The sequence below is a fragment of the Salmo salar genome, chromosome 13, assembly GCF_965601325.2.
Source record: "Salmo salar chromosome 13, fSalSal1, whole genome shotgun sequence".
Taxonomy (NCBI): Eukaryota; Metazoa; Chordata; class Actinopteri; order Salmoniformes; family Salmonidae; genus Salmo; species Salmo salar.
The window spans coordinates 26,957,332-26,984,023 of NC_138303.1; the positions used below are offsets into that span (position 1 = coordinate 26,957,332).

The following is a 26,692-nucleotide window of genomic DNA, read 5'->3' on the forward strand; positions in this document are numbered from 1 at the left end:
TCTTGCTGGAGAAAGTTGTGCAAAAAAACTACACTAAACTAAAATATAAGTACAATATGTAAAGTGTTGGTCCCATGTTTTATGAACTGAAATAAAATATCCTACAAATGTTCCATACACAGAAAATGCTTATTTCTCTCAAATTTTGTTCACTAATTTGTTTACATCCCTGTTAGTGAGCATTTCTCCTTTGCCAAGATAGTGCGTTCAGCTGACAGGTGTGGCATATCAAGAAGCTGATTAAACATTACACAGGTGTACCGTGCTGTGGACAGTAAAAGGCCACTCTAAAATGTGCAGTCACAACACCAGAGGTCTCATGTGTGCAATTTGCAAGCGGACTGCAGGAATGTCCACCAGAGCTGTTGCAAGATAATTGAATATTCATTTGTCTACCATAAGCTGCCTCCAATGTCATTTTAGAGAATTTGGCAGTACGGCCAACCGACCTCACAACTGCAGACTACATGTATGGCGTCGTGTGGGTGAGCGGTTTGTTGATGTCAACGTTGTGAACAGAGTCCCCCAAGGTGGCGGTGGGGTTGGTATGGTATGGGCGGCAGGAATAAACTACGGACAACAAACACAATTGCATTTTATCTATGGCAATTTGAATGCACAGAGATATCGTGACGAGATCCCGAGGCCCATTGTTGTCATCACCTTATGTATGGCCCCATGTCGTAAGGCTCTGTACACAATTCCTGGAAGCTGAAAATGTCCCAGTTCTTCCATGGCCTGCATACTCACCAGACATGTCACCCATTGATCATGCTTGGGATGCTCTGGGTCGACGTGTATGACAGCGTGTTCCAGTTCCTGCCAATACACAGCAACTTCGCACAGCCATTGAAGAGAAGTGGGACAACATTCCAAAGGCCACAATCACCAGCCTGATTAACTCTATGCGAAGGAGATGTGTCGTGCAGCATGAGGCAAATGGTGGTCACACCAGATACCGACTGGTTTTCTGAAGCACGCCACTACCTTTTTTTAAGTCATCTCTGACCAACATATTCGTATTCCCAGTCATGTGAAATCCAGATTCGGACCCGATGAATGCATTTCAATTGACTGATTTCCTTTTATGAACTGTAAATTATATGAACTGTAAATTGTTGCATGTTGAGTTTATATTTTTGCCCATTTTAAATGGGAATCCATTACAGTAAGGTACTTAATTGTTAACCAGAAATTATTTGATATTGATATAAAAACAGCTGCATTGGGCCTTTAAAACAACACAGCCCTGTAGAAGTGGTTTATAGCTAAAGCAATGGAGCTCAAGAGGATGAGCGCAATCTAGTAAGACTAAGGACAAGGGATGCATCTCAATAGTCCCCTCTCCTCCATGAGCCGATCTGAGTCTGAATGTACAATATGGATGTGCGTGTTTTGGTGTCCCGTGTGTGCAAGTATGGTATGACACTGCACCTTGTTTAAGATACAAATTCTAAATTCTTCATTATAAAAAAAGTTTCAAGTTGGCAACGTGGCGCTTGTCCCTTCCTCCATGAGCACTGATATCAAAACACAGGTTACATGAAAGCAATATTGTGAACAGCGCAGAAGAAAAAGAGAGTAGGAAAAACAGAGACCATTGCATTGTGCCAATGGTACAGATGTGTCTAGCCAAAATAAGTGATTGTTGAGAAGTGGAAGCTTGAAATTTAGCCAAGGGTTTACACCAACCCAAAGCAAACCTTGGCCTTTGCTATTAACCGGTGAACATCGCTCTATAAATCTTATAAGACTGGATGATTCTCTTCAGTTTTCCACCACCAGTCACAGTTCAAACACCATTGCAAAGAATTCAAACCAGTTCCTCCAAAAGCTCAACTGGTCTGTAGCTTGCATTCGGTTGCCATCTTTGAGAGGGAGAAAATGTGCTATTGCCATGTCACCGGTTTTTCATCCATTGTTGAATTAATCTATTTCCTATACCAGGCACTACTGGATGACCGGAGAAACCTTGTTTTTGGACCATAGTGACCGAGCATTCATTTTGTTTCATGTTCTTTGAACTAAAACCATATTCATGTGTTTTGTTTTGCGCTTTCCATCAAACAGTGATTTTTATCTGAACAACTTGTGTAAAAAATGAAAATAAATTTAAAAAATGTAAACATACTTCCGCTGTATTTCCTAACAAAGAAAATGTTTTTCTTTAAGACAGACTCACCCAATTTCAGCCTGTACCTTGTAGTTATGTTGTTGCCATGTAAGGCTGTCAGTGAACTAACGTACCGGTTTCAATATTTGTCAAATCAAAACATTGGCAACTATTAAAATATTGGACTGTAGAAAGATGGTGGTATTGAAGTAGAAGCGTCTCAACCAGACTATAATAAACGTTCTACTATTTGGGAACTGAGGACATTTCATTTGGATTGTTGATTGGTTTGGTTTCTATTCTTTTTCAACGTTTCCTGTTCAACTAGTTGAAGGAAAACATTTTATAAAGTTGCCAAAATGTGTACACTTACCCATTGCTGCTGACCCCTGCAAATAACCTCGTCTCCCTACACCTACAGATTGTGGATGGTATAGGTAACATTATAGCTAGTGTCTGATGAATGCCAACTGAGTGAAAGTATTCTGTATGTGTTGGATATGCATGTGCTGTGAGTGATACATACTCGACTTGTAAAACATAGGTGATTCTATGGATGTGGCCTGTACTGCAGTGAGACTAGGGTCACAGGATAAGGCAGATGTAGATGTGTCAGCTTCCTTGTCCTCAACTTCTTCAGCCTCCTCTTCCTCACCCTCCTCTTCGGGCCGCTCTGCCAACAACCTCTGGGGCATCCTAGCCGACCTCTGACCCTGTGGTCAAAATATTCAGAGAGGTCAACATCAGCTTATTTGGGGTTAAATGTACTCATACTATGTGAGTGATTGTGTCAGTGTCAGCTTTATCCATTTCAAAAGGTAACAATCTCAGCATACATTCATCACCAAAACAAAACAAGGACAACATACAGAAGAAAAAAAGTAAAAAGCTTAGGCACAGTCTCTTAACCAAAACAACCTATTTTGAACCACGGGTTACCTTGGGGCCAAGTTTGGCTGCTGCTCTCCTCTGTGGGCGTTGCTTGGTTTTAGTCTCTTTGGAGCTGGAGAGCGTCTTCATAGTGGCAGCCGCGTGCCGGAGGATGCAGTCTGTGCCGCAGTAAACGGAGTCAGGCAGGGCGTGCTTACTGCACCCTGAGCCGATGCACTGGGGTAAGGAACCATCCAACTCCATCTCAGCCTCAGCAACCATCTCTGTCACCTCCTGCACCACAGCCTCCTAGGACCAGACTCACGTTAGCACACATCTCAAACATGCAACTAAACACCATGGTTAAAATGTAGTCAAGTTTGTGCCGTACAAAGCAAGGAAAGCCATATAACACCACAAACTACAATTTATTTCCTTGCTTGCTAGCAAAGGAATCAGTGTTTTTTTGTTCTCACCTCGCTGGTCTGCTCCTCATGTACAATCTCCTCCTCCCCCGAGTAGGGCAGTGTCAGACAGTCAGGGGAGCTCTGCTGGGGGTCTGGCTGGCTCTTGTTGGTGCAGGTGGCGCAGATCCAGTCTCGTCCACTCCTCTCAAGCTTTCGGCCTTGAATCTCGCTGACGCCAACGCAGTCGCCATGGAACCACTCCAGACAATTGTCGCAGGAGATCATGAACCTGGATAAGGAATCAGATGAGCAATAAGAAAAAGTCAGCTAAAGAACAATAACTAAAATCAGCAACCACAGACAATTTAGAAATAGATGTGTGTGGCAGATGGAAAGAGCCGAGATGTAGAGTTGCTAAACCAAAAACATAAGGCTTGCTTGTTTGTTTTCACAGATGAATACCGTCCAGGACAATGCTACACACATACCTTTTGTTGTGCCTCTGTCGACAGATGCAGTAAAGGGCATGGGGGTTGTAGCCCTCACTATCCGATATGCTAGAATACTCTGACTTTTCTTCCTCGATCCTCTCCTCCTCTTCCACCTTGTCCTTTGCCTCTGTTACATTATCATTTTGGCTAGCCTTTTCTTCTGTTGTTTCTGGATCAGACTCAAGAGGAGGCATAGAGTCTGAGCTCGACTGTTGAGAAGGAGAAGGGCTTTGAGACTCTACCACAACCTTCTCAGGACTCCTCTCCCTTTCCTCCTGAGGCTGATGCACCTGCTGCGGTTCCAACTCATTTACAAAAATAACCTCCTCTTCATCCGCAGTGCTCGACTCTGGCTCTACACCCCTACCCCTCCCACGCCCCCTACCTCTACCACGTCCTCTACCTCTGCCTCTTCCCCTCCCCCTCCCTCTGACCCCCCTCCCCCTGGACTCCCCTCTCCCCCTTGTGCTCAGCCGCTCCTGGAGCTGCTTCAGGGTCAGCTCATCACTGTCCTCCTCAATACTGGAGACAACTTCTACGTCCCTACTAGCCCCATAGCTAGGGGCAGTGGCAGCCATAGTTTGGGCAGGAGCAGTCATGGGCATGAGGTCCTCCTCCTTCTCCCCAAGTAGAGAAAAAGCAGTGCCAAATGCAGATCCAAAGTCCTGCCAAGAGGTGGGATCTAGGCTGCCACCTGGGCAGGGCTCTTGGGGTTCTGAGGAAGGCTCTGTGTCCATTGGAATGGGGGAGGCCGTTACGGAGTACTCCAGGTCGGCCGGGACGCTCCTTCTCCCCCCTCGCCCACGTCTTGAATAGGTCTTGGCTGGGCGGCCTCTGCCCCGACGTGTGGGTAGGGGTGGAGATTCTGGATCTTCAATCTCATCCAATCCCACAAACTCTCTTCTGGCAACCGTGGTCCGCCTGAAGCCCCAGGTCTTTTTGAACTCGCTGATGGTCGGCCTAGCACTCCTGTCGGCCCCCTCCACCTGCTCTGCATCTCCTCTGTGCTCCTCTACACCAAGGAGAACAGCAAGGATAGAAAAACAATGACAGAAAATGCATCATCATCTCCATCCAATCACATAATTTGGACAGCTAACACACAGTCCATTACGACTAAAAGGGGAAGGAAAATAGTTAAGGTAATACCTGTATCAGTGCCAGTGATGTCATGGATCTCATTGATATCCATAAAGCCCTCCATGATAGACCTGTCAAATTAAGATAAAAAAAAACAAATGTTATCCAATCTACCAGAAATGCTGTTGATTGAAATGAAGCACATTTACTCGTCGCGAGACTTGAAGAGCAGTCCATAACTTTGCATTAATCCTTAAGTCTATTGACACATGGGTGCTTCAGTATAGGTAACAAAACATCCCCATCAAAATCTGTCAGTTTAAGCTAGACATATCATTCTTGCATGGGCTGCGTCTCAATCCACCGCATCTGCGGTGGAAGGTGGGCAAGCTACAGTGGTGTTTGTCAGACCATGAGACATCCCGAAAATCAGTCTTCTCACAAAAACGTCTGCAGCGTCAGAACAGTTTGGCCAACAAACGAATATGGAAAATAGACTCTCACGATGGTGTTCTCCGTTTTGGTGTTCTCCGAGTCACGGGACTCGTCTGAAGTCAGTAGTTGATGTGCCAACGTCTGTTTGTAGCGTCCGTACCGTATTGGCTACAAACTAATGGAATCCCACTGTGGAAAGGGGAGATTCTCACGAACACGATGTTGACCATTTTGCTTTACAACCCCTACAAGTGTCACAGGACTCATCTGACTGTAACCAGTACCAGTTTTAAAACAATTAATGGAAGTATAAAAAGGTAGAGTGCCCCACCCCAAAAAAAGCAAAACATTTCCTTAGCTTTCTTATATCTCCTAGATATACAGTTGAAGTCGGAAGTTTACACACACTTAGTTTGGTTTTTCAAGCACTCCACAAATTTTTTGTTAACAAACTATAGTTTTGGCAAGTCGGTTAAGACATCTACTTTGTGCATGACAAGTAATTTTTCCAACAATTGTTTACAGATTATTTCACTTATAATTCACTGTATCACAGTTCCAGTGGGTCAGAAATGTACATACATCAAGTTGACTGTGCCTTCAAACCTCTTGGGGCTAGGGGGCAGTATTTTCACGGCCGGATGAAAAACGTACCCAATTTGAACAGGTTACTACTCTGGCCCAGAAACTAGAATATGCATATTATTAGTAGATTTGGATAGAAAACACTCTGAAGTTTCTAAAACTGTTTGAATGGTGTCTGCGAGTATAACAGAACTCATATGGCAGGCAAAAACCTGAGAAAAAGTCGAGCAGGAAGTTGAAAATCTGAGGTTGTAGTTTTTTCAAGTGATTGCCTTGACTGTATACAGTGACTTAGGGTTCATTTTGCACTTCCTAAAGCTTCCACTAGATGTGAGCAGTCTTTAGAACGGTGTTTGAAGATTCTATGGGGAATTTGATGAGAATTACAGCACAAGGAAGTAGGTGTCCCATTATAAGGCATGGGCTCAGTCACGCGCAATGACCTGGGAGCGAGCTGAGTTCATATTCACTGCTAAAGAGAACGTATAGGTCCGGTTGGAATTTTATTCAAGATATGATAAAAGCAACCTAAAGATTGATTCTATACATCGTTTGACATGTTTCTACAAACTGTAGTATAACTTTTTTGACTTTGTCTGGACTAAGTAAGCATGCGCGTTGTGGATTTGGATAGTGAACCTAACGCGCGAACAAAATTGATTATTTGGACATATATATATATATATATATGAACTTTATCAAACATTTATTGTGGAGCTGGGGTTCCTGGGAGTGCCTTCTGATGAAGATAATCAAAGGTAAGTGAATATTTATAATGTAACTTAGTTTTATTGACTCCAAGATGGCAGGTTTCTGTTTGCTTGTTATTGGTGTCTTCTGGGCTGTACTCAGATTATTGCAAATTGTGCTTTCGCCGTGAACCTTTTGAAATCTGACACAGCGATTACATTTAGGAGAAGTGTATCTATAATTCTGTGCATAACACTTATATATTGATCAAACATTTTGATGAGTATTTCTGTAATATGTGTGCTCATTGTGCTGATTCACCGGGCGTTTTGGAGGGAAAACATTTCTCAACATTACGCGCCAATGTAAAATGCTGTTTTTGGATATAAATATGAACTTTATTGAACAAAACATACATGTATTGTGTAACAATGTCCTAGGAGTGTCATCTGATGAAGATCGTCAAAGGTTAGTGCATCATTTAGCTGTGTTTTGGGTTTTTGTGATGCATCTAGTTGCTTGGAAAATGGCTGTGTGATTATTTTTGTCAATGTACTCTCCTAACATAATCTAATTTTATGCTTTCGCCGTAAAGCCTTTTTGAAATCGGACAATGTGGTTGGATTTACGAGAAGTTTATCTTTAAAATGGTGTAAAATAGTTGATTGTTTGAGAAAATGGAATTATGAGATTTTAGCTGTTTTGAATTTGGCGCTCTGATTTTCCACTGGCTGTTGTCAAAATCAATCCCGTTAACGGGATAAGAACGGGAAGGGGTCCCCTAGAGGTTAAACAGTTTGGAAAATTCCAATGGCTTTAGAGGCTTCTGATAGGCTAATTGACATCATTTGAGTCAATTGGAGGTGCACCTGTGGACGTATTTCAAGGCCTACCTTCAAACTCTGTGCCTCTTTGCTCGACATCATAGGAAAATCAAAAGAAATCAGCCAAGACCTCAGAAAAAAAAATTGTAGACCTCCACAAGTCTGGTTCATCCTTGGGAGAAATGTCCAAACGCCTGAAGGTACTGCGTTCATCTGTAAAAACAATAGTATGCAAGTATAAACAACATGGGACCACGCAGCCGTCCTAACGCTCAGGAAGGAGACGCGTTCTGTCTCCTAGAGATGAACGAACTTAGGTGCGAAAAGTGCAAATCAATCCCAGAACAGCAGCATAGGACCTTGTGAAGATGCTGGAGGAAACAGGTACAAAAGTATCTATGTCCACAGTAAAACGAGTCCTATATCAACATAACCTGAAAGGCCGCTCAGCAAGGAAGAAGCCAAAACTTCCATAAAAAGGCCAGACTACGGTTTGCAACTGCACATGGGGACAAAGATCATACTTTTTGGAGAAATGTCCTCTGGTCTGATGAAACAAAAACAGAACTGTTTGGCCATATGTTCGGAGGAAAAAGGGGGATGCTTGCAAGCCGAAGAACACCATCCTAACCGTGAAGCACAGGGGTGGCAGCATCATGTTGTGGGGGTGCTTTGCTGCAGGACTATTTTGTGCACTTCACAAAATAGATGGCATCATGAGGCAGGAAAATTATGTGGATATATTGAAGCAACATCTCAAGACATCAGTCAGGAAGTTAAAAGCTTGGTCGCAAATGGGTCTTCCAAATGGACAATGACCCCAAGCATACTTCCAAAGTTGTGGCAAAATGGCTTAAGGACAACAAAGTCAAGGTATTGGAGTGGCCATCACAAAGCCCTGACATCAATCCTATAGAACATTTGTGGGCAGAACTGAAAGAGCATGTGCGAGCAAGGAAGCCTACAAACCTAACTCAGTTACACCAGCTCTGTCAGGAGGAATGGGACAAAATTCATCCAAATTATTGTGGGAAGCTTGTGGAAGGCTACCCGAAACGTTTGACCCAAGTTAAACAATTTAAAAGCAATGCTACCAAATACTAATTGAGTGTATATACCCTTCTGACCTACTGGGAATGTGATGAAAGAAATAAAAAGCTGAAATAAATCATTCTCTATACTATCATTCTGACATTTCACATTCTTAAAATAAAGTGGTGATCTTAACTGACCTAAGACAGGGATTTTTACTAGGATTAAATGTCAGGAATTGTGAAAAACTGAGTTTAAATGTATTTGGCTAAGGTGTATGTAAACTTCCGACTTCAACTGTATGTGATAAGGAGGTGAAGATTTCCGAGTTAGCCGACGATACAACCCTGTTTTGAGAAATGAAAATCAGGTTCCAGTAACTGTACATTCAGTAGAGCAATTTTCTCAAGTGTCATGTTTGGTTTTGAATATTGCAAAATGTGAAATTTTACCACTTAAAGACGCAGTGAGTCCTGAAATTTCTGTCAACGATGTTGTAACCTACTACTTAGGTGTCAAAATTAAATGTATTTGGCTAAGGTGTATGTAAACTTTTTCAACCGTAAGAAAGACACTTAAAAAATTAAAAAGTGTTGTACTTTTATTTAACTTGGCAAGTCAGTTAACAAATTCTTATTTACAATGACGGCCTACCCTGGCAAAACCTGGACAACACTGGGCCAATTGTGCTCCTCCATATGGGACTCCCAATCATGGCCGAATGTGATAAAGCCTGGATTCGAACAAGGGACTGTAGTGACGCCTCTTGGACTGAGATGCAGTGCCTTAGACCGCTGCGCCACTCGAGAGCCCCGAAGTAGCCACCCTTAGCAAAGTAACAGACACATCTCAACATAAACTGTTCATAGGAGACTGCGTGAATCAGGCCTTCATGGTCGAATTGCTGCAAAGAAACCACTAATGCCTTAAGATTTATTTTTCGACTGCCTGTTTTGCCATTTCTGAATGTGTTATTCAATGCGTTTCTATGGGCTATATTAGTAAAGGCCAAATTCAATATTTTATCAAATAATACAATTTTGCTGCAGTCCCAGTCAAAAGTTGACACAGCTACTCATGTTCTCTTTATTTTTTTACTATTTTCTACATTGTAGAATAATAGTGAAGACATCAAAACTATGAAATAACACACATGGAATCATGTAGTAACCAAAAAAGTGCTAAACAAATCAAAATATATTTTTGATATTAGACTCTTCAAAGTAGCCACCCTTTGCCTTGATGCCAGCTTTGCACACTCTTGGCATTCTCTCAGCCAGCTTCATGAGGTAGTCACTTGGAATGCATTTCAATTAACAGGTGTGCCTTGTTGAAAATGTCTTTGTGGAATTTCTTTCCATCTTAGTGCGTTTGAGACAATCAGTTGTGTTGTGACATGGTAGGGGTGGTACACAGAAGACAGCCCTATTTGGTCAAAGACCAAGTCCATATTAAGGCAAGAACAGCTCAATTAAGCAAAGTGCGGTCGCAAAAACCATCAAGTGCTATGATGAAACTGGCTCTCGTGAGGACCGCCACAGGAAAGGATGACCCAGAGTTACCTCTGCTGCAGAGGATAAGTTCATTAGATACCAGCCTCAGAAATTGCAGCCCAAATAAATGCTTCACAGAGTTCAAGTAACAGACACATCTCAACATCAACTGTTCATAGGAGACTGCGTGAAACAGCCCTTCATGGTCCATTGCTGCAAAGAAACCACTATTTAAAGGACACCAATAATAAAGAAGTGACTTGCTTGGGCCAAGAAACACAAGCAATGGCATTAGACCGGTGGAAATTAGTGATGCACCGATATGACAATTTTGGCTGATACCTGATATTTTCCTTGCCAAAAAGAAACAGATACCGACAAGCGATTTTAAAAACGTTAAGCAGTCTAGTTAGAGGTCGACCGATTATGATTTTTCAACGCCGATACCGATAATTGGAGGACCAAAAAAAGCCGATACTGATTAAATCGGCCTATTATCTTTTTTTATATATATATATATATATATATATATATATATATATATATATATTTGTAATAATGACAATTACAACAATACTGAATGAACACTTATTTTAACTTAATATAATACATAAATAAAATCTATTTAGTCTCAAATAAATAATGAACCATGTTCAATTTGGTTTAAATAATGCAAAAACAGTGTTGGGGAAGAAAATAAGTGTAATATGTGCCATGTAAAAAGCTAACGTTTAAGCTCCTTGCTCAAAACATGAGAACATATGAAAGCTGGTGGTTCAATTTAACATGAGTCTTCCATATTCACAGTAAGTGGTGTTAGGTTGTAGTTAATATAGGAATTATGAGGAATTACGCGTCGACTATTTCTCTCTATACCATTTGTATTTCATATACCTTTGACTATTGGATGTTCTTTTAGGCACTTTTGTATTGCCAGCCTAATCTCGGGAGTTGATAGGCTTGAAGTCATAAACAGCGCTGTGCTTCAAGCATTGCTAAGAGCTGCTGGCAAACGCGGTAAAGTGCAGTTTGAATGCTTACGAGAATGAATGCTTACGAGCCTGCTGCTGCCTACCACCGCTCAGTCAGACTGCTTTATCAAATAGACTTAATTATAATAAACACAGAAATTCGAGCCTTTGGTCATTAATATGGTAAAATCTGGAAACTATCGTTAAAAAAAAAAAATGTTTATTCTTTCAGTGAAATACGGAACCGTTCCGTATTTTATTGAACGGGTGGCAACCCTAAGTCTAGATATTGCTGTTACATTGCACAACCTTCAATGCTATGTCATAATTATGTATAATTCTGGCAAATTAACTTCTTTGGGATAGGGGGCAGTATTTTCATGTCCGGATGAAAAGCGTGCCCAAATTAAACTGCCTGTTTCTCAGGCCCAGAAGCTAGGAAATTCATATAATTGGTAGATTTGGATAGAAAACACTGAAGTTTCTAAAACTGAGAGGTCACTGAGAGGTCACTCTCTTCTCAATTGGTTTTCTTTGGGAACCTAGATTTCTAAGGCAGTTGTTTGCAGTTCCTATCGCTTACACTGGATGTCAACAGTCTAGAAATTGGTTGATGTTTTTCCTTTGTGTAATGAAGAAGCAGGGCGTTTCAGAACGAGGCTCGAGGGAAGTGTACTGTTTGATAGAGGCGCGTGACCAGAAAGCACGCTCCACATTGTTTTCCTCTGTTATTGAACGCTGTTTATCCCGTCTTAAATTTTATCAATGATTTACGTTAAAAAATACCTAAAGTTGTTTGAAATGTTTGGACAAAGATTACAGGTAACTTATGAGATATTTTGTAGTCATGTGGCACGAGTTGGAACCGGTGTTTTTCTGGATCAAACGCGCCAAATAAATGGACATTTTGGATATATAACGACGGAATTAATCGAACAAAAATACCATTTGTGATGGTTATGGGACATATTGGAGTGCCAACAGAATAAGATCTTCAAAGATAAAGCATGCATTATATGTTATTTCTGACTTTTGTGTTGTGCCTGGCGGGTTGAAATCTGATTGTATTTGTTTGATGGGGTGCAGTCCTCAGATAATAGCATGGTTTGCTTTTGCCGTAAAGCCTTTTTGAAATCGGACACTGTGGTTGGATTAACAAGAAGTTTATCTTTAAAATGGTGTATAATACTTGTATGTTTGAGGAATTTTAATTATGAGATTTCTGTTGTTTGAATTTGGCGCCCTGCAATATCACTGGATGTCGTCGAGGTAGCGTCCCACATATCCCAGAGAAGTTAATTACGGTCTTTGTTAGGAAGAAATGGTCTTCACACAGTTCGCAAAGAGCCAGGCGGCCCAAACTGCTGCATATACCCTGACTCTGCTTGCACTGAACGCAAGAGAAGTGACACAAATTCCCTAACATGCATTTATTTTAACTAAATATGCAGGTTTAAAAATATATACTTCTGTGTATTGATTAAGAAAGGCATTGATGTTCATGCTTAGGTACATTTGTGCAATAATTGTGCTTTTTTCGTGAATGTGCTTTTGTTAAATCATCACCCGTTTGGCGAAGTTGAAGTAGGCTGTGATTCGATGGTAAATTAACAGGCACTGCTTTGATTATATGCAACGCAGGACATGCTAGTTAACCTAGTAATATCATCAACCATGTGTAGTTAACTAGTGATTCTGTGAAGATTGATTGTTTTTTATAAGTTAAGTTTAATGTTAGCTAGCAACTTACCTTGGCTCCTTGCAGCCACATGGCCCTTCTGATGCTGCACATGCGTAACAGGTGGTCAGCGTGCCACGCAGTCTCCTTGTGGATTGTTTTGTAATCGGCCATTATCGTCATCCAAAAAGGCCGAATACCGATTGTTAAGAAAACTTGAAATCGGCCATAATTAATCGGCCATGCCGATTAATCGGTCGATCTCTAATTCTAGTAGAGTTAAATAGTTAACTAACACACACGGACGCAGCGGTCTAAGGCACTGCATCTCAGAACAAGAGGCATCACTACGGTCCCTTGTTCGAATCCAGGCTGTATCACATCCGGCCTTGATTGGGAGTCCCATAGGGCGGCCCACAATTGGCCCTGCGTCGTCCCGGGCAGGACATCATTGTAAATAAGAATTTGTTCTTAACTGACTTGCCTAGTTAAATAAAGGTTACACACACACACACACACACACACACACACCAAAAAGTTATTTTGTTGGCATTTACTATGTCCCCATTACCAGTCAAACATAATCAAAACCTATTTCTTTCACTTACTTGCTGTGCTGTTTCGCTGTTCATTTGTTCAGTTGTTTAATTCTCAACCAGAATTTCTATGGAACGCCGTTTGGGTCTTTGCGTGTCAAAGAAATACTATTTGACATGTCAAAAAACCCTACTTGACGTGTCAAATACATTTGCTGACCAATCAGGACTTGAATATGACTGCACGTCACGCGTTCATTAATTTTAAGTAGTTATTAAACATTGATTACACTATCACTCATATATCACAACGATTCATCGATACGTGTGCTATGATGCTGGTAAAGTCGTCTCGCGAAACTACAGTGCTGGTCATGAAAACAATAGCTAGCTCATGGACGCAAACAATGTTCTTCCCCAAAAACATAGCAAAATGACAATCTGTTTCAGTAGCTATAGTTTGCTAGATTACTAAACTCATCAACAAAAAAAAAACGTCCTCTCACTGTCAACGGTGTTTATTTTCAGCAAAAATAAAATGTGTAAATATTTGTATGAACATAAGATTCAACATCAGACATAAACTGAACAAGTTCCACAGACATGTGACTAACAGAAATGGAACAATTTCTGACTGTTACTGAACAAAGTCAGTAACAGTCAGTATCTGGTGTGGCCACCAGCTGCATTAAGTCCTGCAGTGCATCTCCTCCTCATGGACTGCACCAGATTTGCCAATTCTTGCTGTGAGATGTTACCCCACTCCTCCGCCAAGGAACCTGCAAGCTCCCGGACATTTCAGAGGTGAATGGCCCTAGCCCTCACCCTCCGATCCAACAGGTCCTAGACGTGCTCAATGGGATTGAGATCTGGGGCTCTTCGCTGGCCAGGGCAGAACACTGACATTCCTGTCTTGCAGGAAATCACGCACAGAACGAGCAGAATGGCTGGTGGCATTGTCATGCTGGAGGGTCATGTCAGGATGAGCCTGCAGGAAGGATACCACATGAGGGAGGAGGATGTCTTCCCTGTAACGCACAGCGTTGAGATTGCCTTCAATGACAACAAGCTCAGTCCGATGATGCTGTGACACACCGCCCCAGACCATGATGGACCCTCCACCTCCAAATCGATCCCGCTCCAGAGTACAGGCCTTGGTGTAACGCTCATTACATCGACAATAAACACGAATCCGACCATCACCCCTGGTGAGACAAAACTGCTACCCGTCAGTGAAGAGCACTTTTTGCCAGTCCTGTCTGGTCCAGCGAAGGTGGGTTTGTGCCCATAGGCGACCTTGTTGCCGGTCATTTCTGATGAGGACCTGCCTTACCACAGGCCTACAAGCCCTCAGTCCAGCCTCTCTAGGCCTATTGCGGACAATCTAAGCACTAATGTAGGGATTGTGCGTTCCTGGTTTAACTCGGGCAGTTGTTGTTGCCATCCTTTACCTGTCCCGCAGGTGTGATGTTCGGATGTACTGATCCCGTGCAGGTGTTGTTACACGTGGTCTGCCACTGCAAGGACGATCAGCTGTCCGTCCTGTCTCCCTGTCTTAGGCGTCTCACAGTACGGACATTGCAATTTATTGCGCTGGCCACATCTGCAGTTCTCATGCCTCAGGCACGTTCACGCAGATGAGAAGGGACCTTGGGCATCTTTCTTTTGGTGTTTTTCAGAGTCAGTAGAAAGGCCTCTTTAGTGTCCTAAGTTTTCATAACTGTGACCTTAATTGCCTACCGTCTGTAAGCTGTAGGTGTCTTAACCTCTTCGCTATAGGGGGCAGTATTTTCACGGCCTGATGAAAAACGTACCCAAATTAAACGGCCTACTACTCGGGCCCAGAGTCAAATATTTGCATATTATTAGTAGATTTGGATAGAAAACACTCTGAAGTTTCTAAAACTGTTTGAATGATGTCTGTGAGTATAACAGAACTCATATGGCAGGAAAAAACCTGAGAAAAATCCAACCAGGAAGTGGGAAGTCTGAGAATTGTAGTCTTTCAGACCATTTTCTATTGAAACTACAGTGTCTGTGGGGTCAACTTGCACTTCCTAAGGCTTCCACTAGATGTCAAGTCTTCTATGGTGAATTTTGACCGAATAACAGCCGGTTCAAGCAGTGTCCTGTCTGAGGTCATGTAGTTACTTCATGCGCATTCACACATGGATAGCATTTTTTATTTTTCTTCTGTAATGAATACGCTATTGTCCGGTAGGAATATTATCGATTGTTTATGTTAAAAACACCCTAAGGTTTGATTGGTAACAGCGTTTGACATGTTTCTACAAACGGTAATGGAACTTTTGAGCTTCTCCTCTATTTATTTGCGCCCCCGTCTCGTGCCTTTTGGAATAGTGTTCTGGACGCGCCAACAAAACGGAAGTATTTGGACATAAATTATGGACTTTATCAAACAAATTAACATTTCTTGTGGAAGTGGGAGTCCTTCCGACTGCATTCCGCCGAAGTTCAGCAAAGGTAAGAAAATATTTACAACAGTATTTTAGAGTTTTGACGACACCGTGGCATGACGGCTAACTGTATAACTTGCATTGATGGTTGAGCTATGTACTCAGAATATTGAACAATGTGCTTTCTCCGTAAAGTTATTTTGAAATCTGACACAGCGGTTGCATTAAGAGGTAGTAAATCTATAATTCTTTAAATAATTAAATATTTTGTCAACGTTTATGATGAGTATTTCTGCAAATGAATGTGCACATTGTGGTCATTCACCGGAAGTTTTGGAGGCTAATCATTTTCTGAACATCACGCGCCAATGTAAAATTCTGTTTTTGGATATAAATATGAACTTGATCGAACAAAACATACATGTATTGTGTAACATGTCCTAGGAGTGTCATCTGCTAAAGATTGTCAAAGGTTAGTGCTTCATTTTAGCAGGATTTGGGGTTTTTGTGACATCTCCTTGCTAGGAAAATGGCTGTGTGGCTTTTCTTGTTTTGGTGGTGTCCTAACATAATCTAATGTTTTGCTTTCGCTGTAAAGCCTTTTTGAAATCGGACAACGTGGTTGGATTCAGGAGAAGTGTATCTTTAAAATGGTGTAAAATAGTAATATGTTTGAGAAATTGAAATTATTTGATTTTTGATGTTTTGAATTTCGCGCCCTGCTGTTCCATTGGCTGTTGGCAAGGCGTTCTGCTGGCGGAACGGGGTTCCGCTAGCGGAACGCCTAGATGCAAGAAGTTAACGACCGTTCCACAGGTGCATGTTCATTAATTGTTTATGGTTCATTGAACAAGCATGAGAAACGGTGTTTAAACCCTTTACAATGAAGATCTGTGAAGTTATTTGGGTTTTTACGAATTATCTTTGAAAGACAGGGACCTGAAAAGGGGACGTTTCTTTTTTTGCTGAATTTATATGGCTAGATGTCATCTAAAATAACACTAATTTATAAGACAGTTCATATTTGATTAATGGTGGTCGGACACATCTATGTGAAGCTAGCCACAATAAGGATTAGCCACAATAGTGCACTTCGCAGTTAGAATTCCAAATAAAAGGCATAATTCTACTATTTGTATTCATTTGCATCACTGTCAATGACACTTTAATTTTTATGGCAAACCAGAAATTCCACTATTGTGCCTAAAAATGACTAAAATGTAAATATATGCCTAATCCTTATTGTGGCTAGCTTCACAACACACAACCCGGTCCGGTCGAGCCTCTCTAGCCAGATGAAGCTAGCTGGCTGCTTATAACGTTAGCTTAAGGCAACAGGGTTAAGTAGATGGCTAGCTATTTATTTTCATGAACTAAAGTTCAATTTCAATAGGCAAACAATAAGTGGCAACCTAGCTAATACTTACAAGGATTCCTAAATCATTGCTAAGAATAATGAAAATGACTGCAGTTTCTACTGGTCATTGTTTTCAGGCTGGTTGTATTGCTGATAGCTAGGTAACAAGCTAAAGCTAGCTACCCCAGAAGTTGCGGTCGAACAAATGCTTTATTACCAACGCGGTATTGTAAACACATCGTTCGTGGTCGGTGTTTGCTGACTTTGTTGTACATCTTTGACAGTGCTACTGTATATTTTTTGACACTCAAAGACCCAAACGGAGTTCCATAGTATGTATGCCGTGAAGCTAATAGCAGTGACACTACTACTGTGTAACTCCGGTAGGGCAACATCTGAAAAATAGCTCACTTGGTAGTGTGTACCGGTGCTCGACCAATCAGCGAAAGCCAACATCACCCACGACAGAAAACGGTTGATTGTCAAGGGCAATGAATTCCATTATCTTGGCTTTAATGGATTCCGCCTGAGTTGTATTGCTGAAATGTTGTTACTCTTTCAAATGACTGCTTGACTTGTTGACTGCTCGATCCATACAGCAGACATTGTGGGATAGTTTAGGAATGCTGTGTTGCACTTATACCGCAAAAATGTACGTGGTGTCATTACGTCATGTACCTTCGTTATATAGGTATGCACGTCAGCTTTGACATCGGTTTTGCACTAGACATCGGCCAATACCGATGTTGACATTGTTAGCTAATATCGGCTGAATCCGATATGTTCACTGATATATTGTACATGCCTAGTGGAAATCTGTCCTTTGGTCTTATGAGTCCAAATTTGATATTTTTGGTTCCAACCGCTGTGTTTTTCTGAGATGCAGAATAGGTGAACGGATGATCTCTGCATGTGTAGTTTCCACTGAACCATGGAGGGGGGGGGTGTGATGGTGCTTTGCTGGTGACACTGATTTATTTAGAATTCAAGGCACACTTAACCAGCATGGCTACCACAGCATTCTGCAGCAATACACCATCCAATCTGGTTTGCACTTAGTGGGACTATCATTTGTTTTTCAACAGGACAATGCCCAACACACCTCCAGGCTGTTTAAGGGCTATTTGACCAAGGTGAGTGATGGAGTTGACCTGGCCTCCTCAACCACCCAACCTCAAACCAATTGAGATGGTTTGGGATGAGTTGGACCACAGAGTGAAAGAAAAGCTGCCAACAAGTGCTCAGCATATATGGGAACTCCTTCAAGACTGTTGGAAACATTCCAGGTGAAGCTGGTTGAGAGAATGGCAAGAGTGAACAAAGCTGGCATCAAGGCAAAGGGTGGCTACTTTTTTGGTTACTACATGATTCCATTATTGTGTTATTTCATAGTTTTGATGTGTTCACTATTATTCACCAATGTAGGAAACAGTAAAACATTAAGAAAACCCTTGAATGAGTAGGTGTGTCCAAACTTTTGACTGGTACTTAATACATCTAAAAGGGGTCCTTAAATTTAAAAAAAAAAATCAAATAGCTAAATGATACATGGTATGAGCATCTTAAAATAACGCCCTATGAAATCACATCACCTGATGTAAATAACTGACAGTAGCTTACTATATGACGCTTGCTAACACCGGGCCTACCTGAGCCCATAGAAATATAATTAATCATTCTAGTTCACTGGCTGGGCCGCACTAACGCCCTGTACCAGAGTTATACACAAGCCAAGTGTGAATTCAGAATCAGACAAGCATAAAAAAAGATGCATGTAGCTCGTAGACAAGACTATGAGCACTATGTCATGTCTAGAAAGAGACATCAATTGGGTGTTCAAAAACCGTGCATCCCCCCGTGTCCATAACATCAAACAATGACAATTTCTGATCAAGTATTCCTCCCATAGAAAATGTGAATTTCAAGCAGGACTCGCTGTTTACTACAGAGGCTTGTAAATTAGACATAGTTCATTTTAGAAGTTGAGTTGTAACACTGACACCGCAAAAATAAAGATTAATGAAGTCTACCACTGAAGTATTAAATTACTGCCACTGAATGTAGGCATGTAGCTAGCTAACGCTTAATCTAGTGATTAAAACAAAAGTATGCCGTTTAAAAAAAAATAGACTAGAGACACCCTCCCCCACCTAGCAAGCTAGCTAACAAGCTAACGTTAGTGCAAACATTCCACGAGCTTAAGTTAACTAACGTTAGCAACCTAGTTAGCGGCGTGTGTAGTGGTATTATATCTAGCAGTATAACTACCAAACATTATTGATATAAAAACCTTTTTTAAATAACGTATACTAGCTAGCAAGCCTACTTGACGTTAGCATAGGCCAGTTAACTAGCTATTCACAGGGTCAAGGAGCCTTACCGCGTGCCAATGTTTTAATGTAATTTCATTTGGCTAGCTTGCGTCTAACTAACTGTTGTTGTAAAATATAACTGTATTAATTAATCTTACGATCATTTTTTTTAAACAATAGCTAACTACCTTACTGGTTATCCAGTTGTGCTCTGTCGTAGGAAAACGTCTACACAGCCTTCCATTTTGTCTTCTCCTCCACTGTGTTGTTGCGTTCAAGACAACTTGGAACTACGAAACCTCCGACCTACGACTTCAGTGCGTTCAAGGCAACTGGGACTTCGGAAAAAAACGAGCAACGACTTGTAAAAATTGTTTTGAACGGTCATATAAATCGAAATTTATGCTGCGTTCATAACCAAGTGGGAAGGTGATAATAACCAGTTGTGAAGTTGTAAATACAAGTTGAATGCATTCACATGCTTTGAAATCCATGAGAAACATGATTGGCTAATGGCAAACACGCTGTGTCAACAATAAACTAAAAGTACAGCTAGGGGTGAAATAAGTATAGCCAGTTATAAGTGTATTGGCTTAGCAGATTATAAGAAAAGGCAATCAGTTTAAAGTGGAGAAGGAATGTAACATCTACTGTCACAGGAAACTCACTCTACATCTAAAGATGAAGTTGCGTGAAAAAAAGACCGGGGTGGTGAAATCACTTTCTGTCATGGACAAAGGAACTCACAACGGGTAATGATACTAATTAACAATGATTTTGATCTGAATGTGTAAACTGTCAGGCAAGATCCGCAAGGAAGATGATTTGGCTTATGGCTGAAAGGACTGGAGGAAAAGACATTGAGGCTTTTTTAGGTGCTATTTTTGCATATTGAAGACAATTCATGTTTCGGAAATGGCGGCGAGTAGTGCGGACAAAGTGGAGGAAATTGAGAAAAAGTTGGTGGAGCAACAGTTGTGCTGGAATGCCAACAATATGGGTGTCAGTTCTGATGGTATGGAGCGGGAGGATGAGGGTCAAGGACCGGAATGATAGTGGAAAGACATAGAAAGAAGAGAGATCATTATACAGAAAGCCGTAGAGCGTCTAGTAGAGAAAGCAATGAAGCAAAAGTAATAATGTGTTGCAGTGGAAAGTGGTGATAGTGTTTGAAGAGACAACAGGGCCTCATTTACACCCAATCTGACAAAATAATGCCATAGAGAAAGAGGTAGATGAAGTCAAATTAGCTCAGTTCATTGGAAATGGTAGATTGTTCATATTTTTTGCTTTGTAGCCAGGCTCATCAAGAGAAGATTCTGAAAATGGAAAAGCTTAATGGGAAGAAGATTAAAAGCCATGTCCCTGGTGCTTATGCTAGATTGCGGTGAGTCATCACTGGGGTTCCCATATCTATGTCCATAGATAATATTAAAGAAAATGTTTAGGGAGGAAGAGTGATTGAGGCCAAAAGGTTGATCAGTAGAAAATCTTGCGTTCATGAATGTGCAGTGTTAAAGGACACTTTGATCATGAATAAAAGTAGAAATGCCAGGGTGAAGGTTATTGTGGAGATGGCAAAAGAGATATTGGGCGTAACAGATGTTACTGTTGAAATGGTTGTTGATATGCTGAGCAATTCTAAGGGTGGAGTGTTTCAGCATTATATAGATGGGGTAAGGGGGGTGGGGAGGGGTTTTGGGATGGGGGGTAGAAGTTAGTAGGGATTTATTTGGTTTTTATTATATTTTCATGGCAGTACAGAACTGGCCAGATCATGAGTGATTGTACATTCCAGCACAGTAAGTGGCAGCATGCACTTAAATGATTGTTTGCGGACCGCCATGATATCATAGAAGAAGAAAAAGATTTGGCTCATTAATCTATATGGTCCAAATCAGGATGATCCAATCTATTGAATTTACAGGCAACAAATGATCAAATCATTATGGTGGGAGGCTATAACAGTGTTAAGTACCTCAATGAACCGTGAAGGAAATCACACTACAAACTATCATCCTCGTGCCCTTAAGGAGATTACAAATATCATGGACACATTAGAACTAGCGGATAGCATATATGGGGAGACAAAAAAAATGACATTCTTGTCTCTTTCTCTCTGGCACCAAAGGTTAAAGAAAGTATTGATAGGAGACAGAATGCGATCGGACCATCATCTAATTGGTCCTCACATAACTCTTACACAATTTCCACTTGGCCAGGGATATTGGAAATTTTTATCAAAGTCTACCGGAGGACAATTGTTTCTTAATTAGGGCTAGGCCCCTTTTTTTCTCAATTTCTGCCTGAATGACGTGCCAAAGGTAAACTGCCTGTAGCTCAGGCCCTGAAGCCAGGATATGCATATAATTGGTACCATTGGAAAGAAAACACTTTGGAGTTTGTAGAAGTGTTAAAATAATGTAGGAGAATATAACACAATAGATATGGTAGGAGAAAATCCAAAGGAAAACCAACCAGAATTTTTTGGGGGAGAGAGATCATCCTCTTAGAAATGCAAGAGAAAGGTCATATTGTAAATTAGCTCCCTGGATGTAATTCCTATGGTTCCACAGGGTGTCAGCAGTCTATGTTGAAGGTTTCAGGCTTGTAACGTCAAAAACGAATAAGGAATAACCGTTTTGTAGGACACAGTCCTGGAAATTCGTGTTTGCGCACACCATGAAGACAAGACGCACCTACTAAAATCGGTTTCCTATTGAACATACTTCTTTCAGAAATAAATATTATAGTTTGATTACATTTTAGGGTATCTGAGGAGTAAATAGAAACGTATTTTGACTTGTTGAAACAAAGTTTAGGGGTAGATTTTCAGATTCCTTTCTCTGCAAGTTGAACGAGTGGATTACTCAAATTGATGGCGCCAACTAAACTGACTTTTTGGGATATAAAGAAGGATTTTATCTAACAAAACGACACTACATGTTATAGCTGGGACCCTTTGGATGACAAATCAGAGGAAGATTTTCAAAAAGTAAGTGAATATTTAATCTTTATATGTGACTGTATGAAACCTGTGCCGGGGGAAAAATATTTTGATGTGGGGCACCGTCCTCAAACAATCGCATGGCATGTTTTCGCTGTAATAGCTACTGTAAATCGGACAGTGCAGTTAGATTAACAAGAATATCAGCTTTCATCCGATATAAGACACTTATATGTACCTAAATGTTTAAAATCCATAATATTTATGATTATTTATTTGAATTACGTGCCCTCAAATTTCACCGGAAGTTGTCAAAATAATCTAGAACTGATTTTTTTCTCAGCACAATATAGGTTCAGCAAATCCCCTTATTGTTTGGGATATCTTTAAATGTACCTTCAGAGGTCATTCAATTCAATATGCATCAGTAAAGAAAAAGCAGTTTTGGTCTAAAGAGACTAAAAAGGGAAAATACAGGAATTAACAGTATATTATTTTATGAATACATCTCTTGATGCTCCTGGACACATCATCAGTGATGTAACCTGGAGTTATAGGGTGTTTCGGGTCCTACAACATCAGATATCCTCACCCAGGTGACCCAGCCGAGTTTGATCATACCCCAACTTGTGTCCAGGTGGCATTACGCTGCTCCCTATGGATCTCCTCTCTTGATCCAGAGCCATCTTGATGCTTTTTCAGCTGCCTCGATGGTGTTGCTGATGGCGCTCCTCCTCTTCGCTCTATTGACGCAGAGTGTGCTGTAGGCTCTGTAGAGGGATTGACCAGAAAACCCCCTGCAGCCTACCTCGATAGGCATGCTACTAACCTTTCAACCCTGCTTCCGACAGTCGATGACCAGTCCCTCATACTTTGCCCTTCTCCTCTCGTACGCCTCCTCAAGACGATTTTCTCGAGGGACTTTCAGCTCCAGAATAATGATGGTCTTCCTGGACTCTGAGACCAGGGTTATGTCTGGTCTCAGGGTTGCCTTGACAATGTGCTGCAGGAACATGAGCTGCTTCTCCAGGTCTGTTGTCAGCTGCCAGTCCTGAGCAGAAGCCTGCTGGTGGTTCAGATTTTGAGCCTGGCTGCTCTCCAGCTCGAGCGAAAGTGGTCTTCTGACAGGTGGGCCAAGCTTGCTTACTCTTGCCAATTCCTGTGCAGATTGTTTCTGTGATGGTCTTTAGAACCTGGTCATGGCGCCAGTTGGTAGTGTCGTACCGGGAGGTTGAGATGGTTCACAGACCAGCTCTTCCCAGGGTCACTGCTACCACAAGGACACAACTGAGACTCAGCCTGCAGCACGGCTTCCTCTGCTCTCAATTTCCTCCCGGTCTTGACCACTACCCCTGCTTGGGCCACTTTTGGGTAACTCGACTCCCTGTATTGCATCACTTCCCTCGCCCGAGAGTCCTTGAACTCCTCTTCCAGGGGCTTCAGGGGCAGCCTAAGATGGGTACTTCGTAGATGAGCAGAGGCCAGAGTATCCCCTAGAGCAGGGTGGGCAACTCCAGTCCTCGAGGGCCTGATTGGTGTCACACTTTTTCTCCATCCCTAGTAAACACAGCTGATTCATCAAATTGCATTCTAAACTGAAGATCATGATTAGGTGATTATTGGAGTCAGGTGTGTTAGCTGGGGCAGGGGAAAAACTGTGAAACCAATCAGGCCCTCGAGGACTGGAATTGCCCACCCCTGCCCTAGATAAAGGTCATGCTGATGCATACACGCCTTGAACTTGTCTGGAAGTCCTGACCCGTCAGCTCTCCAACTCTTGACAGGTGGCCTGGATTGATGTTGTGTCTTTCAGGCTACTGTTGAACACCTTGCCAAGGCTCTTCACTGGCTTTTCCAGGATGGTGGGGATCAGTGTTCCTGCTATAATGAAGCGGAATCTGTCTATGACCTTGCCCTTCTTCAACACCATTAACCTCGAATTTGTTGGCTTGAAACTCATTCGCACCCATCCAATCAGCTTTTCCAACCCTTGCCGAATCCACCTGCTTCCTGGCACTTACTTTGTGGTGACTGCCAGGTCGTCCATAAAGGCTCTGATTGGTGGTTGTTGCACCCCAGATTTGGTTCAGAGGCCCCGACACTCAGCTTCAGCAGACTTCACAATCATGTTCATCGCCAGGGCAAACAGGATCACAGAGATGGTGCAGCCTGTGATGATTCCCACTTCCAGTCTGTGCCACTCTGATGTTACTGGCCCTGATGAGACTCTCATGCTGAACCTGTCATAGTAGTCCAGGATGAGATCTGCCACTTGGTCTGGAACATGGTGTTTTATCATTGCCAGTTTGTGAGAAATCAATCCGTAGGCATTGGCAAGGTCAAGCCAGAACACTGCAAAGTCACCCTTGTTCTCTCGTGCTTCTCTGATGAGCTGGGTCAACATACCTGGTACTTTTGTGATGTCTCCCTTTTGGACAGATGTATCGATGTAGCCATTCTTAGAGAGGAAGTCTGCCAGCCGCCTGGCTACAATGCTGAAGAAAATCTTCCCTTCGACACTTAGCAAGGAGATGATCCTGAATTGGTCGATTCTTTCTGAATCTTCTTCCTTCAGGATCCAAACTCTTTAGGAGAATCTTAACTGCTGTACAACCTTGCCTCTCCTCCAAAAGGACCTTAAGGATCTTCCAGAGTAACAGAGACCTTGTACGGTACTCCGCTTGGTCCAGGAGCTGAGCTAGACCTTGCCCTCTTCACAACGTCCTGTACTTCTTTCAGAAATAAGCTCCCTGTTGTCGAACTCTGTGACTGGTACTGGTGGGTGTATCAAGATATTGCACTGCCCCATCTCCTGCTCCTTGTCGGGTCACTGTATCTGCTAGTCAATCTCCTCTTTGGAACAAACCATGTTCCCACTGCGCTTCTGTCCTAGTAGCTGCTTTGTGAAACCAAAGGGATTGGCTATAAAGGCAGTTCACATCTTGTTTCTTTCTTTCCACCGTCTTCTATGCCATTCAGCCCTACGCATAGTCAATATCTTCTTTCTCAAGATGCTCCGTAGCTCTGCCAAGGGTGGCCGTTGCTCCTCACTGGCCTCCTTGTGCTATTTCTTGAGGATATTCAGTTCCTGCCTGATCTTGTGGACTTTCGCAGCTCTCTGGTTCATGGTGTACGGTGTTCTCACAGGCCTTTGCTCCACTGCGCCAAACCTTTCCTCCGATAGACTGACTAAGATTGTCGTCATACTTTGTAGCCTCCTATCTGCACCTCCCTTTGCTGTTGCTTCCAGCACCTTGTCTGCATCCTCGTCGAACTGTTGCCACACTGTTGTCTTGCAGGTTTGCGGCCATTTGATTCGAACCTTCTCCGATGGTCTTCCAGGAGGATCTTGTTGCGACACATGGAGGCTCTGGGCTCTTTGGTGTGACTCTGGGCCTGGCTCCTCCTGCGTATCACCAGGTTCGCTACCTGTGTGTTGTATCGCTACTACCCCCTCCAGACATTTAATCTACAAATTATTCATTTTAAGGCCTCTGGCATTCTTGTAGACCTTTCCAAACACATATTCCATGGTCGTATTCAGTTGTCCGTTTCAATGCATCATTAGCCTTTGGTTCGTCAGATTGGGGAGCTCATCCTCCCTCCTCTCAGGCTCCCATGGGGATATGTTTCCATGTGTCGATCTGTAGCTTTGTTTGCGTCTCCTCCGCACGGAGGAAGTGGTTTTATTTGCCGACCCTCCCCGCTCCGGTTGCCGTCTTTCCGAGCTGTCCACAGTACAGGTAGATTGCAATAATAACGGTACTATAGAGGCACAAAACAAGTTAGAGGAAAAGCAAAAAGAGTGGAGGACCGACCATATTCAAGAACAATCTAATGTAATAAATTACAAAAATAAAGCAAACTGGATGGAGTATGTCGAAAAATGCACCACATTTTTCCTGAATCTTCAACACAGGAACGGCACTAAAAATAATTGGTAGGAACTCGTTACTAAAAGGCAGTCATCTATGACTCTCCAACTTATTTTTTAAAAGAGAAAGCTAAATATTTTAAGCAGACGTTTTCTTTTCAGTCTCTCCCACTGAATGACAATTACAGTAAGGATTTATTTCCTAATAAAAAAAATTATGAGTTAACAAATCCCTAATAAGATCAATGCGAAGGCCAATTTACAGAGAAATAACTTTGAGGCTATTAAATCCTTTCGGTCTGGAAAAACTCCAGGGCTTCATGGTATACCGGTAAAGGTACAGGATATCAACTATTTTCTGATGTACTCAAAGCTACATTTTTAGGTTGCTTTAACTAGTCTGTCAGGTACTCCGCAAGAAGGTCTGATTTCACTGTTACTAAAACAAGACCCAGATAACTTTTCTGGCCTCTGGATTAAAACCCAATTATGACGTGTACCATATTACGTATTGTATCTTTAAAATATACAACTTTTACATTACCCTGCAGTTTACCTATAAAATGGGCTGATGATGAGG

The 26,692-nt window shown here is 41.9% G+C and overlaps 1 protein-coding gene and 1 pseudogene across 3 annotated transcripts in view; both read right to left on the reverse strand.

Annotated features, from left to right (window-relative positions):
- The window catches only part of LOC106566730 (uncharacterized), a 45,635-nt gene extending 26,027 nt beyond the window's left edge, over window positions 1–19,608 (reverse strand). The window contains exons 1-7 of one of the 3 annotated variants that reach the window (XM_082959914.1): window positions 19,480–19,570; window positions 7,565–7,708; window positions 5,031–5,092; window positions 3,879–4,893; window positions 3,460–3,679; window positions 3,053–3,292; window positions 2,640–2,826 (exon numbers count right to left, since the gene is read on the reverse strand). In XM_082959914.1, the coding sequence (XP_082816040.1) occupies window positions 2,640–2,826; window positions 3,053–3,292; window positions 3,460–3,679; window positions 3,879–4,893; window positions 5,031–5,085 (1,717 nt within the window). In that variant the 5' untranslated portion in view covers window positions 5,086–5,092; window positions 7,565–7,708; window positions 19,480–19,570. Of the gene's footprint in view, window positions 1–2,639; window positions 2,827–3,052; window positions 3,293–3,459; window positions 3,680–3,878; window positions 4,894–5,030; window positions 5,093–7,564; window positions 7,709–19,479 lie in introns of all 3 variants that reach the window. The other 2 variants (XM_014135057.3, XM_014135058.3) reach the window with 2 other exon arrangements.
- Window positions 19,609–22,893: 3,285 nt separating this feature from the next.
- Window positions 22,894–25,551, reverse strand: LOC106566766 (uncharacterized; annotated as a pseudogene).
- Between the last annotated feature and the right edge of the window lie 1,141 nt (window positions 25,552–26,692).